At 41.6% G+C, this 18,646-nt stretch overlaps 1 protein-coding gene across 2 annotated transcripts in view; it reads right to left on the bottom strand.

Annotated features, from left to right (window-relative positions):
• Positions 1 to 18,646, bottom strand: part of cux2b (cut-like homeobox 2b) — a 220,943-nt gene that overhangs the window by 53,286 nt on the left and 149,011 nt on the right. For both annotated transcript variants that reach the window (XM_068005849.1, XM_068005850.1), the window contains exons 5-8: positions 14,637 to 14,774; positions 5,733 to 5,862; positions 1,670 to 1,746; positions 1,145 to 1,211 (exon numbers count right to left, since the gene is read on the bottom strand). In XM_068005849.1, coding sequence (XP_067861950.1) covers positions 1,145 to 1,211; positions 1,670 to 1,746; positions 5,733 to 5,862; positions 14,637 to 14,774 — 412 coding nt within the window. The remainder of the gene's footprint in view (positions 1 to 1,144; positions 1,212 to 1,669; positions 1,747 to 5,732; positions 5,863 to 14,636; positions 14,775 to 18,646) is intronic.

Here is an 18,646-nt window from a genome sequence, read left to right as displayed (position 1 = left end):
TATGGGGAAGAGTCATTTAATAACCAAACGCTGTTCCTAGAACACCCTGTGCTGGAAGATGGACCATGATCACACTGAGATCCACTAAACACAGCAGAGTCCAGTTAGTCTGTCAGGCATCAAGACATCAGTAAGATGAAAAGCTGTGCCATTGAACACTCAGATTAAATGGAGACCCATAATGGTGTCATTACACTGTACATACTTGCGGAAAAATGGGTCTCCCTATTCCTAAGCAGCATCCTATTGGGAGTGGCACCAGGTGACTTAAATCATGAGCCTTGAAGGCTGCTCTCTCTCAAGACTGGATTTTTATTAAAAGGCACAGTAAAAGCACCTTCAAACTATCTGCTTCAGTGATGTGTGTCCCTGGTAGTGTGTGTGGTGCACCACTGTATTACAAAACTAGCTAATGACCAACAAGAGTTTGAATCCCAGGCTGGAGACTGATGTGCATAGTTTGGCTCAACCCACCTGAGTCAGAGTATCTGGGAAGCGATCCCTTCCCACAACATCTGAGAACAACCCCATAAGAATTAACTGAAGAGCACTATTGATGGCACCCGCAGAGACGGACAGGCCGGACTGTCCCTCGTTTCTCATTGAGGCGGTGGGCATGGGGGCGGGGAAGTGGAAAAGATATGAATTTAAGAAAACTAACATACAAATCCAAAGCACCAAGAAGAGCAGCCACCATCTTTTATCATGTGATTGGATCAAAATAGCACATTTGCCCCTGAAACTGCTTGGTAAGCTTTTCCCCCTCTACTTTGAGAAGACATGAAATAACGGTGTAATTTGCATTACGATATTGGAATTTGTGTCAAAGAATGTTAATACGTCAATTACAGTGTGACAAGTATGAAGTTGCTACTCTTAGAAGCATCTTAACTCAAAGGCGAGCAAAACCTACGGCTGTATTTTAGTACTTTACACGAACTACCCAAAATTTCTGGAAACAGGTGATTTATACGATAAAGAGAGAAGCCTTGTAATACTTTCAATAACCCGACATATGGTTTGTGCATGCTGATTAAATTAATACGTTCCTTCTTTGAAGCTACAGTTAGGTGAAATGTTCCTCATTTTACCTTGAAGTGAACATGTTTAACAAATTCAAGATTGCAGGCTTGAGATTACTTACTTTGATGCTGCTTCTTCATCATATTTACACCTCAGATCCAGGAGCTCTGTTTGTGTTGTCTTCAAAGCTGAGTAATAGATAATTACAGAAAAAGATGAGCATCAAGTCACGTGGGTTTAATCTGCAATTACTGTCATATAGAAAGCTGCACAGTCGGTTCAAGCGGATTCCTCCCCTTATTTAGAACAGATATTTAAAGGGGCTCGTTGTCTTGCACGACATTTTACCGAGTTTACCAACCTATGTTACACCCTCGTGCATTGATACATGATGACACCCACCATGCGTCAACAACGGCATAGAACAGGTAGATTTTCAGCAGCCAATTTCACGGTACTTTTCCACTCAAACTACTGAGGTAAATATTGTGCTGCAGCAGACAGCCGCATATGGAATTGTCTGCGTTCCACCATAGATCACAGCAGCTTTCCTGCACAGGGTGGTCAGGAAGTGCATTTAGCAACTAAATGACCCCCTCTGATGACATCAATGTTATTTATGTAACAAACGCTGAAAGTCACCTACCTGAGTGAAGGACCATAATTTTTTCTTCTGCTTCCCCAAGTCTGGCAGCCAAGGTGATCTGTGCTTCCTGTAGTCTCCTACATGTTAGAAAAAAAAGGACACTTTTCTACTTAATGATCAGAAATCTAAGCTGGACATTGTTTAACAGAATAGGTACAAACCTCTTTTAAAAAAAATAATAAAAATCCTCAGTTTATATAATAGGTATTTTTGAAGCACAGGCTTGTACCAGATTAATTTTCAGTGGGGGTGAATTTGATGCTCCGTTTGTGCCACATGGTAAATGGCCACCACCTGCATTCTTCAAAAAAAAATCCCAGAAACTGGGAAAGCCTTGCACCTCCATGGGATGGCAGGCCAACCAATTGCTTGCCCCAGCTAACCTCTTCTAAAAACACAGGCTCAAAGTTTCTGCGCTGAGCTGATGTGTGCACTCAACTTCAGATTTTCTCCAGCAGTAAATATTTAAACACATGAGTCACGTCACCCAATGCAAAGGCAGCAAGGGAATCAAAGATGGGACTCTTTCTATTTTTATCTCATGACAATGCAGCATGTGGCTTACAGCAGTGTCCTTATATACTGCTGATTTAAAACTACATAACCTAAGCTTGATGCTTTCTTCATCTTTATTCATGTTCTCAGTATTTGGACACGATTATTCATCACTCCTATTACCTCTGCATTTCCCTCAGTTTAGCAAACCCCAGTGGTGTCAGGTGAATAATTTCTGATTTGGATTCAGTCTCAGTAAGTACACACACCAGGCTCTCAGAACGCACTTCTTTCCCTGTGGATATTGTACATCCCAAGAGGAATGCAGGAAAGAAAGGTCTGTTGTGCTGCACAAGAGCTACATTGTAATAATCAAAACCATCCAAAATAGTTTGGATAAGGGAAGTACTTTTTGTTCAGATTTCATCTGGAGGCGAAATTGTCCCATGATGCCCACAACCAGAACACACTGACTGTAGTCTTGCATCATTTTTGTAAAGCAGCAGCTACAAAAAAAAGTTTAGCTTCAATGTAGATCAACTTCACTGGAAGGTAAACTATTTAAAATATAATCTAATTGGTTTAGTACATGGGTGAGGGGGTGAGAGAGAGAGAGGGTGTGAAAAAGAGAGAGAGAGAGAGAGAGGGTGTGAAAAAGAGAGAGAGAGGGTGTGAAAAAGAGAGAGAGAGGGTGTGAAAAAGAGAGAGAGAGGGTGTGAAAAAGAGAGAGAGAGAGGGTGTGAAAAAGAGAGAGAGAGAGGGTGTGAAAAAGAGAGAGAGAGAGGGTGTGAAAAAGAGAGAGAGAGGGTGTGAAAAAGAGAGAGAGAGAGGGTGTGAAAAAGAGAGAGAGAGAGAGAGAGAGAGGGTGTGAAAAAGAGAGAGAGAGGGTGTGAAAAAGAGAGAGAAAGGGTGTGAAAAAGAGAGAGAGAGGGTGTGAAAAAGAGAGAGAGAGAGGGTGTGAAAAAGAGAGAGAGAGAGGGTGTGAAAAAGAGAGAGAGAGGGTGTGAAAAAGAGAGAGAGAGGGTGTGAAAAAGAGAGAGAGAGAGAGAGAGAGGGTGTGAAAAAGAGAGAGAGAGAGAGAGAGAGAGAGGGTGTGAAAAAGAGAGAGAGAGGGTGTGAAAAAGAGAGAGAAAGGGTGTGAAAAAGAGAGAGAGAGGGTGTGAAAAAGAGAGAGAGAGGGTGTGAAAAAGAGAGAGAGAGGGTGTGAAAAAGAGAGAGAGAGGGTGTGAAAAAGAGAGAGAGAGGGTGTGAAAAAGAGAGAGAGAGGGTGTGAAAAAGAGAGAGAGAGGGTGTGAAAAAGAGAGAGAGAGGGTGTGAAAAAGAGAGAGAGAGGGTGTGAAAAAGAGAGAGAGAGGGTGTGAAAAAGAGAGAGAGAGGGTGTGAAAAAGAGAGAGAGAGGGTGTGAAAAAGAGAGAGAGAGGGTGTGAAAAAGAGAGAGAGAGGGTGTGAAAAAGAGAGAGAGAGGGTGTGAAAAAGAGAGAGAGAGGGTGTGAAAAAGAGAGAGAGAGGGTGTGAAAAAGAGAGAGAGAGGGTGTGAAAAAGAGAGAGAGAGGGTGTGAAAAAGAGAGAGAGAGGGTGTGAAAAAGAGAGAGAGAGGGTGTGAAAAAGAGAGAGAGAGGGTGTGAAAAAGAGAGAGAGAGGGTGTGAAAAAGAGAGAGAGAGGGTGTGAAAAAGAGAGAGAGAGGGTGTGAAAGAGAGAGGGTGTGAAAAAGAGAGAGAGAGGGTGTGAATAAGAGAGAGAGAGGGTGTGAATAAGAGAGAGAGAGGGTGTGAAAAAGAGAGAGAGAGGGTGTGAAAAAGAGAGAGAGAGGGTGTGAAAAAGAGAGAGAGAGGGTGTGAAAAAGAGAGAGAGAGGGTGTGAAAAAGAGAGAGAGAGGGTGTGAAAAAGAGAGAGAGAGGGTGTGAAAAAGAGAGAGAGAGATGGTGTGAAAAAGAGAGAGAGAGGGTGTGAAAAAGAGAGAGAGAGGGTGTGAAAGAGAGAGGGTGTGAAAAAGAGAGAGAGAGGGTGTGAATAAGAGAGAGAGAGGGTGTGAAAAAGAGAGAGAGAGGGTGTGAAAAAGAGAGAGAGAGGGTGTGAAAAAGAGAGAGAGAGGGTGTGAAAAAGAGAGAGAGAGGGTGTGAAAAAGAGAGAGAGAGGGTGTGAAAAAGAGAGAGAGAGGGTGTGAAAAAGAGAGAGAGAGGGTGTGAAAAAGAGAGAGAGAGATGGTGTGAAAAAGAGAGAGAGAGATGGTGTGAAAAAGAGAGAGAGAGGGTGTGAAAAAGAGAGAGAGAGGGTGTGAAAAAGAGAGAGAGAGGGTGTGAAAAAGAGAGAGAGAGGGTGTGAAAAAGAGAGAGAGAGGGTGTGAAAAAGAGAGAGAGAGGGTGTGAAAAAGAGAGAGAGAGGGTGTGAAAAAGAGAGAGAGAGGGTGTGAAAAAGAGAGAGAGAGGGTGTGAAAAAGAGAGAGAGAGGGTGTGAAAAAGAGAGAGAGAGGGTGTGAAAAAGAGAGAGAGAGGGTGTGAAAAAGAGAGAGAGAGGGTGTGAAAAAGAGAGAGAGAGGGTGTGAAAAAGAGAGAGAGGGTGTGAAAAAGAGAGAGAGGGTGTGAAAAAGAGAGAGAGAGGGTGTGAAAAAGAGAGAGAGAGGGTGTGAAAAAGAGAGAGAGAGGGTGTGAAAAAGAGAGAGAGAGGGTGTGAAAGAGAGAGGGTGTGAAAAAGAGAGAGAGAGGGTGTGAATAAGAGAGAGAGAGGGTGTGAATAAGAGAGAGAGAGGGTGTGAAAAAGAGAGAGAGAGGGTGTGAAAAAGAGAGAGAGAGGGTGTGAAAAAGAGAGAGAGAGGGTGTGAAAAAGAGAGAGAGAGGGTGTGAAAAAGAGAGAGAGAGGGTGTGAAAAAGAGAGAGAGAGGGTGTGAAAAAGAGAGAGAGAGATGGTGTGAAAAAGAGAGAGAGAGGGTGTGAAAAAGAGAGAGAGAGGGTGTGAAAGAGAGAGGGTGTGAAAAAGAGAGAGAGAGGGTGTGAATAAGAGAGAGAGAGGGTGTGATAAAGAGAGAGAGAGGGTGTGAAAAGAGAGAGAGGGGTGTTGAAAGTGTGAGAGAGGGTGTGAAAAGAGTGTGTGGGGGTGTTTTGAGTGTGAGAGGGGGGTTTTGTGAGTGTGTGGGTGTTATGTGTGTGAAGGGGGTGTTTGTGAGTGTGTGATGGTGTGAAAAGTGAGAGAGAGATGGTGCTGAAAAGAGAGAGAGAGATGGGTTGTGAAAAAGAGAGAGAGAGAGGGTGTGAAAAAGAGAGAGAGAGAGGGTGTGAAAAAGAGAGAGAGAGAGGGTGTGAAAAAGAGAGAGAGAGAGGGTGTGAAAAAGGGAGAGGGTGTGAAAGAGAGAGAGAGAGAGAGAGAGAGAGAGAGAGTGAAAAAGAGAGAAAGAAAACACAAAGAATGGGAGAGAGAAAGAAAGAAGGAAAAGAGAAGAGGAAGACTTTTCCAGTGAGACCTCATCTTGTATAAGTACAGCATTAATTACTGCAGCATTGTGCACGCTGCCACTTTCAGTCTGGATTAGATTTTCCTGAAGATTTACTGGGCAATTATCTACTTCTCATGTACCTTTCTTTTTCTGCCTCATTTTTCTGTGACAGGTTATCGCTTTTAAGTGCTGTGCTGTCTGTGCTGGTCTTTTGTAATTCTTCAGACACCCTGATCCTAGCTGGAGAGGTTTCTGCTGATTGTTCTGTGGCTGTAGAAAACAAGATGAAATTGTGATCATATCTGTACAACACTTGGACGACTTGGAATGTTTTAGTGCACATCATTATCCACAACATACCAGCATCTTTGAGGCAAGATCTCCTTAAAAAGCTGCACACTTTATAACTATAAGTGTAAAGGAACAAAAAAATAATTAACCCATCTACCTTACTGTTTCACCCAGAGCATTTTTATGACCAGATCTGGCTTTAATTATTATTTTCATGCATTGTAAATTAAAATCAATGGCAATTATGTAAATGTATTTTAGCATTCTGCTCCACCACTGGTTTGTTTTGCACTAGTGTACCTACTGCACCAAAGTTTCTACCACAAAACTTTTTTTTAAAAGTACAGTATATGCTGAGAGGAAAGTCACATGAAGTTAATTGAAATCTAATTAAGTCTTTAACTTATTAAGGTCACAATTATATCCAAGTACAGTTTCTAAGGCACGATCGAAAGAAACCAGTTCGGCGAGGGAAAGTTTAAGATTGCGATGTAACAACTTCAACGTTAGACAACAGTAGAGAACAAAATTCTCCCATTTTTAGTGGGGGTGATGAGGGGGGGTGGGGGGAAGGCGATAGTGGATGGCGGGCTGTGGAGGGACTGGCAGCGGGCAAGACGATTTCTGTGGCGCCAGGAGAAGCATTCAGTGATCCCTTTAAGGACCGCTGGCTTGGCCACTCCAAGTTCAGTGCGACATCAATATTGTACCGGGGTCCTAAATACATACATTTTGATCTATATTAATGACCTGGACTTGGGTATACAGGGTATAATTTCAAAGTTTGAAGAGGACACAAAACTCAGAAATGTAGTAAACAATGTGGAGGATAGTAACTGGCTCCAGGAGGACATAGATAGATTAGTGAAATGGGCAGACACATGGCAGATGAAATTTAATGCAGAGAAGTGTGAAGTGATACATTTTGGTAGATACCTTAAATTAGATTTCACAAAGAACAGAATAGCAGCGAGGGTGAGGGCTGAGGGCTCAGCGACCTCTCAACGTCCCAAGTGAACTAATTTTGACCAATTTCAACTAAGTTCCTAATGGATATTTGCCCACAGCACAAAAGTATTTAAGCGCCTTGGGACGTTTTACTATGTTAAAGGTGCTATATAAATGCAAGTTATTGCGGTTTATAATTTAGCACTAAATTTACAATCTCAGTGAAGCTCCGAAGTTGTTTGGTGGAAAAAGACAAGATTATGGTGACAGAGGAAGCAGCTCCCAGGAAATTCCCAGCCAAAGCATCTTTTGAGAATCAAGCACGACTGCATCTCAGGGACAGAGTTGAGAGACACTGCAAGGCAATGAAGCAGAGCTTTACTCTGCATCCAACTACTGCTGTATGTGATAATGGGAATGCTTTTGCTGACACTGGATGCAAAAGGTGGAAGAGTGTCATGATCCTCACCACACTGTGTACGACATGGGTTAATGGGTTAAACACAGAAAATGCGCAAAAAAAAAAATCAGGAAAGGGAAGATAGATGGCAGTAGAGGGAATCATTAAATTAGAAATAAACTGTGGCAAAATTTCCATCAAACTTTGGGGGACATTATTATACAACTCTCTGCTCATTATATTCAACCCACTCACAAAACAGGTTATCCATTATGAAGCGAGAACACCACTAAACTATGGAATCGGAAACCTGAAATAAATTTACCAGATGACCTGATAAGACTATGTATTGCTTTATTTCATAATTTCATCTTGGTCTAATTATCTGATGGTGTCTATTTAGTTTCATGTGCTCGAGTTTGCCTATTAACTGCTTTTGAGCAGACTCCCACTGTAACCAAGTGGTCAAGTTTAATAGAGATTGCAGTATAAATATACATTTTGCATGAGGATCTTTGTGACTATATTAAGCTGCCACTGCACTATTTACACAAACTCGCACTGAATAGTTTTTTCTCACACAAACACAGTGGAAAAGTTGCCCCCAAGAAACATATAAAACCAGATGCTAACACGTAATATTAAAAGTCTGCTATAAGGTACTAAACACTTAGCACTGCTGTAATGGCATAACGACCTATCCATAGAAAGAAACAGCTGTTTAGTAATGCCATAATAACATTGCTATTTATTTAGATTTTAGTACAGCTGTAAAACAACTAATTAGGTTCTAACTATTAGATAAGATTGTGTAATGCAGTATTAATTTGTAATAATTACAGGCTATGAATAAAAATGTGTTACTATCTCATTTGGTGATTAGGTTTTGATCTTTTATCCCGAACCTCATATAGTTCTTTTAAGAATAATTTAAATAATGAGAATCAAGAGCTGAATAAACTCACTGTACTTCCTCTGTTATCAAATTTTTGTTGCTCTAAAATTGACCTATAGTTTGTACGAAACTAATCTATGACATTTTAATAAAACATTTCTAATTCGAATTATGTTAATCGTTTACAGAAAATGGATTCATGGATTTAATAGCTTTAATGCCAGAAAACAGTCTTTAATTGATTTCTTTTAAATGTAATTGTCATGAGAAGTGCCATTGCTGGGAATGGGGTATTGGGTGCTGGACTCGTATCCAGAGATCTTGACTTCAAATCCAAATATGGCAAGTTGTGAAACTGAGTTTAATAAATCTGGTAATTTGTAGGCTAGCATGTTGCACATTGTTGGAAAAACCCAACTGGTTCACTAACATCTTTCAGGGAAGGGAGCCTGCCAACTCTACCCTGTCGAAATTATACATGACTATAGTCCTGCACTATATGATGGAATCCTGATGGCCTCTGAAGTGGCCTAGCAATTCAGTTGTAAGCAATTGCTACAAAGTCTAAAAATAACAAAAAAAATCAGACAAATCTATTGGCGACCGCCCAGTCATCGTGTCAGGACAAGACTTAGGCAATCTCAGCACAGCTGACCCTGCAGAGTTCTCCTCACCAATATCCACTTGCTTAACTAGTCTGTGGGACAGTTCTCCCAACTTCGGGACTGGTGCCCAGGGGTCGGGAGAACTGTCCCACAGACTAGGTAAGCAGTAGCCTGACACAGTCACCTGTCACAGTCAGATCTTTCAGCCAACATCCCAGATTCCTCTATCGCCATCCCAGGGTACGTCCTGTACCACCAGCAGGATAGACCCACCAGAGGTGGAGGCACAGTGGTACACAATCAGATGGGACTAGCCCCAAGACTCCTCAACATTGACCTGAAGCCATGAGACTTCATGAGACCCAAAGCCTAAAGTGGTTCAAGGAGAAGGCCAACCACCATCCTCTCAGGGCAACTGGGGATGGGCAGTAAATGTGTCAGGTGTCCCCCATAATCTCAGGAACAATTTTTTAAAAAAGGAACTCCTTTCATTTTTGTCACCCAGTTTCAGCATTGACCAATCCCAGGTCAGGCAATAATGCACAGGAAAGCTCCCTCCACTCTGTCCCAAAAATGTGCCTGAACCCCATCCTAAGGCCAGAACCCATAGTGCAACATATTTTTGATTTCCACACCAGCCATCCTATAAACTGAATGAGGCTGCCAATTCAGTGCAAACTAGGGCAAATTTTGCTATATAGAAACTGGATTGAAGTTGCCACAATCATTTCACATAGTGCCTTTATAACTAGCAGTGAAGTTTTTCATGGATTTGAATCTAGTGCCACTCACCAGTGAAAATCGTAAGTGTCTTCACATAATTACAAGAAGTTCCTTTTTACCCTGATTCATGTGGTGTAACAGGGGGACCAAACTACTAAGTTCATATATTGGTTTAGTGTTTACATATTATCCCAATTAGGTAATGCAATCTTCTCACTGAACTAAAAATATTTATGTACATCAAAACTGATTAGCTGTAGAATGTGTGTTCAATCAGTGCTTTACTAGTTCAGCATATTTATTATAATAAATCTATTGATACAGTAATTACCTTGAATTGATATATAAATACAATTACTAATTAAAGTGAAAGCTACTAAAGAGCATGCTTCACGGGAATTAACTTCCACGCAGAGAGGAGCCTTGCAGAGCATTCTCTGTATGCTTCTGTTCAGCCTAAAAACAAATCCCATAGATCATTTGTCAGTGAGCAGATTCGCCTTAATAAGGAGATCTAAGAAAATAAAGCCCATCATGTTAAAAAGATAGCACTTTTACAATAAACACTAACAGTATGTGACAGCCACCCGAGGGTTCTTAAAGATATAGGACATGTGCTTTGCGAGCCCCTTGCCCGCATCTTTAACAGCTCGTTATAGTCAGGGACTGTTCCTCAGACTGGAAGGATGCCCATGTCGTTCCAATTTTCAAAAAGGTGGACAAGGCAGAACCAGAGAACTAAAAGCCTATTAGTCTGACTTCAGTTGTAGGAAGATGCTTGAAGAGATCATGAGATGCTCTAAATGATCACCTTGGCAGAGAAGGGGGTCATCAGGGACACCCAACATGGCTTCTGGAAAAGAATGTCATGTCTTACTAATTTGATTGAATTTTTTGAAGAAGTCACCAAGTTAGTGGATGACTGTATAAAATCATAGAACGGTCACAGCACGGAAGGAGGCCATTCGGCCTGTCGAGTCCGTGCCGGTTCTCTGCAAGAGCAATCCAGCTAGTCCCACTCCCCCGCCCTTTCCTCGTAGCCTTGCAAATTTTTTCCCTTCAAGTACATATTCAGTTCCCTTTTGAAGGCCACGATTGAATCTGCCTCCACCACCCCCTCAGGCAGAGCATTCCAGATCACAACCACTCGCTGTGTAAAAAAGTTTTTCCTCATCTCACCTTTGATTCTTTTGCCAATCACCTTAAATCTGTGTCCTCTGGTTCTTGATCCCTCCACCAAAGGGAACAGTTTCTCTCTATCCACTCTGTCCAGACCCTTCATGATTTTGAATACCTCTATCAAATCTCCTCTTAACCTTCTCTGCTCTAAGGAGAACAACCCCAGCTTCTCCAGTCTATCCATGTAACTGAAATCCCTCATCCCTGGAATCATTCCAGTAAATCTCTTCTGTACCCTCTCGAAGGTCTTCACATCCTTCCTGAAGTGCGGTGCCCAGAACTGGACACAATACTCCAGTTGTGGCCGAACCAGTATTTTATAAAGGTTCATCATAACCTCCTTGCTTTTGTACTCTTTGCCTCTATTTATAAAGCCCAGGATCCCGTATGCTTTTCTAATTGCTTTCTCAACCTGCCCTGCCACCTTCAACGACTTGTGCACATATATCTCCAGATCTCTGTTACTGCACCCCTTTTAGAATTGTACCCTTTAGTTTATATTGCCTCTCCTCGTTCTCCCTACTGAAATGTATCACTTCACACTTTTCTGCATTGAATTTCATCTGCCACGTATCTGCCCATTCCACCAGCCTGTCTATGTCCTCTTGAAGTCTGTCACTATCCTCCTTACTGTTCGCTACACTTCCAAGTTTGTGACATCTGAAAATTTTGAAATTGTGCACTGTACACCCAAGTCCAAGTCATTAATATATATCAAAAAAAGAAACGGTCCTCGTCTCAATCCCTGGGGAACACCACTGTATACCTCCCTCCAGTCCGAAAAACAACCTTTCACCACTATTCTGTTTCCTATTACTTAGCCAATTTCGTATCCATGCTGCCACTGTCTCCTTTATTCCATGGGCTTCAATTTCGATGACAAGCCTATTATGGGGCACTTTATCAAACATCTTTTGGAAGTCCATATACACGTCATCAACCCTCTCTGTTGCCTCATCAAAAAACTCAATCAATTTGGTTAAACACGATTTGCCGTTAACACATCCATACTGGCTTTCCTTAATTAATCCACACTTGTCCAAGTAACTGTTAATTTTGTCCCGGATTATCGTTTCTAAAAGTTTCCCCACTACAGAGGTTAAACTGACTGGCCTATAGTTGCTGGGCTTATCCTGACACCCTATTTTGAACAAGGGTGTAACATTTGTAATTCTCCAGTCCTCTGGCACCACCCCCGTATCTAAGGAGAATTGGAAGATTATGGCCAGTACCTCCGCAATTTCCAGACTTACTTCCCTCAGCAACCTAAGATGCATCCCATTCGGACCGGATGACTTATCCACTTTAAGTACAGCCAGCCTTTCTAGTACCTCCTCTATCAATTTTTAGCCCATCCAGTATCTCAATTACCTCTTCACTTACTGTGACTTTGGCAGCATCTTCTTCCTTGGTAAAGACAGATGCAAAGTCCTCATTTAGTACCTCAGCAATGCCCTCTGCCTCCATGCACAGATCTCCTTTTTGTCCCTAATCGGTCCCACCCCTCTTCTTACTACAAGTTTACTGTTTACCTGCCGAGAGAAGGCTTTTGGATTCCCTTTTATGTTAGCCGCCAGTCTATTCTCACTCTTTCTTTTCCCCTCTTCTTTCCTTTTTCGCCTCCTCCCTGAATTTTCTATATGCAGCCTGATTCTCACTTGTGTTATCAACCTGACATCTGTCATATGCCCCTTTTTTCTGCATAATCTTATTCTCCACCTCTTTTGTCATCCAGGGAGCTCTGGTTTTAGTTGCCCTACCTTTCTCCCTTGTGTGAATGTATCTAGACTGTACCCGAACAATCTCCTCTTTAAAGGCCGCCAATTGTTCAATTACAGTTTTGCCTGCCAATCTTTTGATTCCGATTTACCCGGGCCAGATCCGTTCGCATCCCATTGAAATTGACCCTCCTCCAATTGAGTATTTTTACTTTAGAGTGGTCCTCATCCTTTCCCATAGCTAATCTAAACCTTATGATGCTATGATCGCTGTTCCCTAAATGTTCCCCCACTGACACTTGCTCCACTTGGCCCACCTCATTTCCCAGGACCAGATCCAGCAATACCTCCTTCCTCATTAGGCAAGAAATGTACTGGTCAAGAAAGTTCTCCTGAACACACTTCAAAAATTCCTCCCCCTCTTTGCCCCTTACACTATTGCTATCCCAGTGTATATTAGGATATTTGAAGTCCCCCATTATCACTACTCTATAGTTCCTGTACATCTCTGTAATTTCCCTGCAAATTTGCTCCCCTATATCCTGGGATGGGCAATAAATGCTGGCCTTGCCAGTGACGCCCACATCCCGTGAACGAATAATAAAAAAAAAATCCTTCCCACCAGTTGGTAGTCTATAGACTACCCCAAGTAATGTAATGGCACCTCTATTGTTTAACTCTAACCAAATAGATTCTGTCCTTGACCCCTCCAGGACATCCACTCTCTCCAGCACTGCAATATTCTCCTCAATCAATACTGCCACCGCCCCCCCCTTTCTTTCCTTCCCTATCTTTCTTGAACACCTTGTATCCGGGAATATTTAGTACCCAATCCTGCCCTTTTTTGAGCCAGATCTCTGTTATCACCCAGTAGACATTGTTTATCTGGATTTCCAGAAAGCATTTGTTAAAGTAGTTTACTCCACAAGATAGAATCCTGTGCAAATAGTGGGAAGCTGCTGCAGTGGATAAAGAATTGACTGCATGCCCATAGGCAGAAAGTTTTTCATCAATGACCGTGGATCTGCTTAAAGACCGGTTGCCTGTGGCCACAGGGATCGGTGCAAGGCCCTTGATCTTTACTATCTACATTAATGAACTAAATAAAAAGGTCTTGGAATGGGGAATGATCCGGAAGTGTGCGGATGATACGGAGATGTGTGCAGGTTTTAGGATTGTGGAGGAGGTTAAACAAATGCAAACAGATCTCAATGTGTTGGGGGTATGGGTTTGTGTTTGGCAAATGGCATTTAACAAGTGCAGTGTTATGCATGTGAGCAGGACCAATGTTAAGCACACTTACACCTTACAAGGAATAGAACTGAAGTCTGCGGTGAAAGAAAAAGATCTTGGTATCATAGTTCATTATGGCACTGGACTAGCTACTCAGAGGCCACCAGTTCAAATCTCACAAGCAAGTTGTGAAATTTAATTCTGGTAACGTATGGGCCAGCATCAGTAAAATAATCACGAAAACTTTGAGTGTCATAAAAACCCAACTGGTTTACTAATGTCCTGCCACTTCTATCTGCTCTGGCCTACATGTGACCTAATAAGCCACCCATTTGTAAACAAGAAGATATTTGAACAGATCCATCAGCAATGATCTGGGCATTGCATCAGAATAAGACTAAAGCAATCTCAGCCAGCAAATTCCTTCTCACTAACATTTGCAGGCTGGTCCCAAGTTAGGAAAACAGTTACACAGATTAATCAAGCAACATCCTGACATAGAATTGATTCTGTGAATATGCCTATCAGCCAACATCTGAGACTCCTCTATCACCATTCCTGTTCCATTAGCAAGATTGACCTGCCAGAGTTGGGGGCACAGTGATGTACAGTTGGATGAGAGTGGCCATGGGAGTCCTCTGAACCCCTTGAAGTTTCAGGGCTATATAGGAGCACTGAAAAGGTTACTGTGCTCATATAATTTCAATGAATAAACAATGCAGAACCTCCATTGCAACACTTGCTGTGGACTTCCGTCTGAAGCTCCGAATTGGCTCCTCTGTGTAAACACCAATCTCGCCTCCACCTATACGTTAAAGACTACAGCCTTATTTGTATAACAAAGAGTAAGAAGAAGCAACCATAGAAAGTGACCAATATATTGAGAAAAAAAACTGTGGATTGATATTTCTACATCAATCTTTAGGCTCTTTTAAAAACATAGAAACTACCCAATTACTGGTGTTTTTTAAAGCTGAAAATCCAATAAATAGTTTATTATTTGAGAGGTTACACGTAACCAGCTTGTTGTTCTGCTGAAGTTTACCATTTACCTTCACTGTTGAGCAGCTCGGATTGTTTCTTACAGTGTCTGAAGATCTCCTTCACTATTCGACTCTCTGGTTCATTGCGTTGGAGCTGGAGCAGTTTCTCCTCCAGGTTACGAGCTGCTTCGAGAGAAGGGGCAGGGTCTGGAAAGTGTTATCACAGAAAGGTCTCTTTTGAACATATTCACAATTCTATAAATATCACCAACATTTAAGAGATTACATGAAGAAAAAAAAAGGGAAATTCAGGTCAGAAACACATGCAGTCCCCAGTAAGAATGAGGCAACTGGTCGACATTTGAAAGTGCGCAAATTTTACAAACCGAACTTAAATGTTAATCAGTATTTCAACTGTGTGTAAGAACTGCTGTAACGAACCATCCTCATTAAGATGTTTTCTACTTTGTCCATCTCTCTGGACTGAGTGTTCCAATATTTTATCCACCTAGATACCCAATTGCAGCTTTCAGCTACAGTGACTAGCTTTCAAATAATTAAATAGAGCCATAAAACAGCTTTGTGATGCACATACTGCTGCACAGACATTTGCAAGTAGTGCTTTAAAAAATGTTATGAATCTTCAGCAACAGTTTAAACTGTTTTTACATTACTCTTTGGGCACTGACTCCCTTAGCATAGGTCTCTCGCAGATGAAAATTACATCAATGTAAACCTGGCGGATTATTTATTTATTTTAAGACTAGTATCTAGGACGACCCGTTTCTCACTGGGTCCTCTTGGCTACTGCCAGTCTTACTGAGCCTAGTAAACGCACGACTGTGGCACCACGTAAGCTGGCCAAAATGTCACTGGCAGCCTGCGCATGCACACAGCTTCTTTACAGGATCTGCAAAACTACATGTGAGAGAGTGACTCAGTTAGCTCACCCTCCAGAAACCCAAGCCAAAATGCAAAAGCAACTTTAGAGTAGATTTGATGGTAGATTTATGGCTTGGATAGGCACTTCACTCACAAAGTCTTTAGATCACCTTCCTTTTCCTGTAACACTCCTAGTAGGCATGTAATTCAGGTTGTTAAGTTATATTTGAAATTAATTTCTGTTTACCATATTACAGAAAGAATGGATATCTGAAACAGGTATAGAATGATTCGGGCGGTTTCCAGTTACTCTCTGGACCCCAGTTTTTAGGCAGACAGACAGACAAATATATTCAATTATTTTTTCACATTTAAAAAAAACACAGCCAAAAGATTAAAATATATGATCCAATGTCAGTTGAAAGGCAGTATTTTTATGATCTGGAAAAATAAAGCATCCAATGTTTAACATAGAAGCAAAGGTAACAGTTCTCACCATGCTCAGGAAAGCACATCCACAATCTGCATGCATCTATCTTAACGTTCACTGTGACTTCTCACCATACATGAGCTACTCTGACTCAATTTCTATTTTATGTTGAACCAGTACGAAAAGACAATGCAAAAGAAAAACACTAAATATCAAAAGATGGTGGGGTTCACCCCCGTGCTAATCTTCCTCTTCCTATGAGTGAAGGCCTTACATGTGTCCAGAAGATGGTACCTCATTTCAAGAGATTTTTTTTTGGATGAATGGGCTCCTATCCACTTTAAGTTTGACTAAAAATTCTATCCTCCTTCAAATTCAGTTTCGGATGGAAGTGAATGAATTAAAAAATATTTTTATAAAAAATTATTTAAAATCGATTGAAGAATGTATCTTTATCTTCCAGGAGCATCCTCCATATTGCGCCCAAATCAGATTAACGGCTATGATTGTTTTTAAACTGCATAATTAACAATGTGCTGGAGGCCAGAATGGAGAATCTGCGTACAAGCTCATATTGGCGTTTATTCACACGCCTACAAATGTACCCCTGGGAAGAGAGAGAATAGAAATTGCACTAAGGCTTCAGATTTGAGGACTTACACATTTTCTATTGATTATTCAGATCCAGACACAGAACTAAATACTATTATCCCATATCTGGTAGAATTTACTATCTGTGGACCTCTGCGCTCTTGGATAGATTTTCTAATCAAAGTCTCTGTTAAATTATAGTCGTGATTGACAGAATGCCACACAGATCAGGGAGGTTAGGGACTATACAAAATAGGCAGAGTGCAGTGGAAACCCAAATAAAGCTGTAGTGTTACTCTGAAGAATTTTATGTCAAACCTAATACAAGAAGATTATAAGCCAATTTTAAAAAGTATGTCTATAGACACTTCTTAATTTGGAGCACTGGTGGATGAAGCAAACATTCTGTGCTGTAAAACTGGGTGTGAAAAAGGTTAAAAACTCAGGTTACAAAGTTTTGTAACTGTGCAGATTTTCTGAAAAGCTATTCAATCACTGAGTGCACACCGTTAATTGGCTTTGACTTCAGAGATCCTGCTACTGTGCCGAGACTGGACAGTGGAGCTGATTGGTTCATTGTTGGACACATATATTTGTATTCCACCTACTCATCTTAATTACCAGTTAGAAAGGTCCCTAATCAGATGTGACAAACCTTAATCAAAGATGAAAAACTCCAATCAAATGTGGACAGTCGCCAAGACTGCGATAAAATGCAATTCACGCTCAAGCACATCTCCTCCTTGAAGTATTTTATTAAAAAAAATCTTTTCAAAAAGCCACGACACAGTTGTTTCCCACTGAATGTAAAGCCAAAATTATAAAAAGTAATATAATTATATATAATAGAAAAAGTTCTTGCTCAGAATTAGAAACTTGTTCTCAAATAAATTTTGTACCTGAACATCTTATTTTATCACAAAGCAGTGCAGCACTGCTATCTTGAACTTTTAATAAAAAGATTTTCTGTGAATGAGTCAAGTCGCAAATTTTAAATCTACTTAACTTTTGACGTGCTTTATTGCATCATTAGAGTACTACACAATGTGACGTGGAATTATTTGGGGGATTTTGATGCCTCTATTTCATTAAAGTTAAGGTAAATACTCAATATTTTGTTTGAAAGACAAGCAGCCTGGAATATTCCTTTAACTTCCAAATAGATGGGGGTCAACATTTTTATCCCCCCCCAAAGGTAGCCTTCTACTCCCACTCGGCCTTGAGCCTCCAGGAATCAAAGATTAATCTTCAGGACACTGCTGCAAGCAACCCGGGAAAAAAAAATTGTTCATTGTTTTCATTTTCTTTGAGCACTTTCATTTGTTAGTTGGGAAAATACTGAAGATGGGAAAATTATATGTTTGACTGACAGTCAAGAATCAACCATTCGAGTAACTAAGAGTCTGTTCACTTTACACTTGGTATGGGAAGGCGGTGTGTTGCAAGGATGGACATGTTGGGTGACCAATGGTGGGAATTTGGGCGGCGGGGCAGTCGAAGGAGAGAGATCATGTGATGAAGCCTCCAGGAATACGTCCAACCAGAGTAGGCAACCTGACTTGCATGGGCCAACCTTGACAGCCAAACCATAGCAGGAGTCGCAGAGTGGCTAGAAGAGGCCAAGGCAAGTTTAAAAATGTAACTTTACTGTAGAATCGTTGTGGGCCAGGATGAGGAGGAGCATTCCACTCAGGCTGGATAAGAGGTCCTTAGGCCCTCCCAGCCCCGACCTTGCCTTGCCTTTCCCTCCCAGCGCCAGTATCGGCTGCCATACCCCCCTCATCCCCAGCAATAATTTTATGCCGGGGACCGTTCCTTTGGACCCCTGGTGTCCTTGGGCTCCCAGCCCAATTTTTGCCCACTGCTCGCCGGCCCTGACGCTGGTTTTGGGCGGGAGACTATCCTGCTTTATTCAAATAAGGCGCAGGAGTTAAGGTAGCCCAGGCCTCATGCTGAGTTCCCCATTGAGGTTTCCCTCCCGGTCTCTCCCTCGTCCGTCCCGAACGCACTGCCCCACCCCCACCCATTTAAAACCAACCCCTATAGCTCCGACCTGGCACAGGCCACTAGAGAAACAGAAAGTCATTTATTTTGGAGAAGTGAAAAAAACACTTAAAAAACATGCACAAGATTAATAAAAATATCACACAGTAAAGGATTGCAGGGGTACAATTTT

Source organism: Heptranchias perlo, chromosome 25, assembly GCF_035084215.1.
Source record: "Heptranchias perlo isolate sHepPer1 chromosome 25, sHepPer1.hap1, whole genome shotgun sequence".
NCBI classification, from domain to species: Eukaryota; Metazoa; Chordata; class Chondrichthyes; order Hexanchiformes; family Hexanchidae; genus Heptranchias; species Heptranchias perlo.
This window is presented reverse-complemented; position numbering and strand designations above follow the sequence as displayed.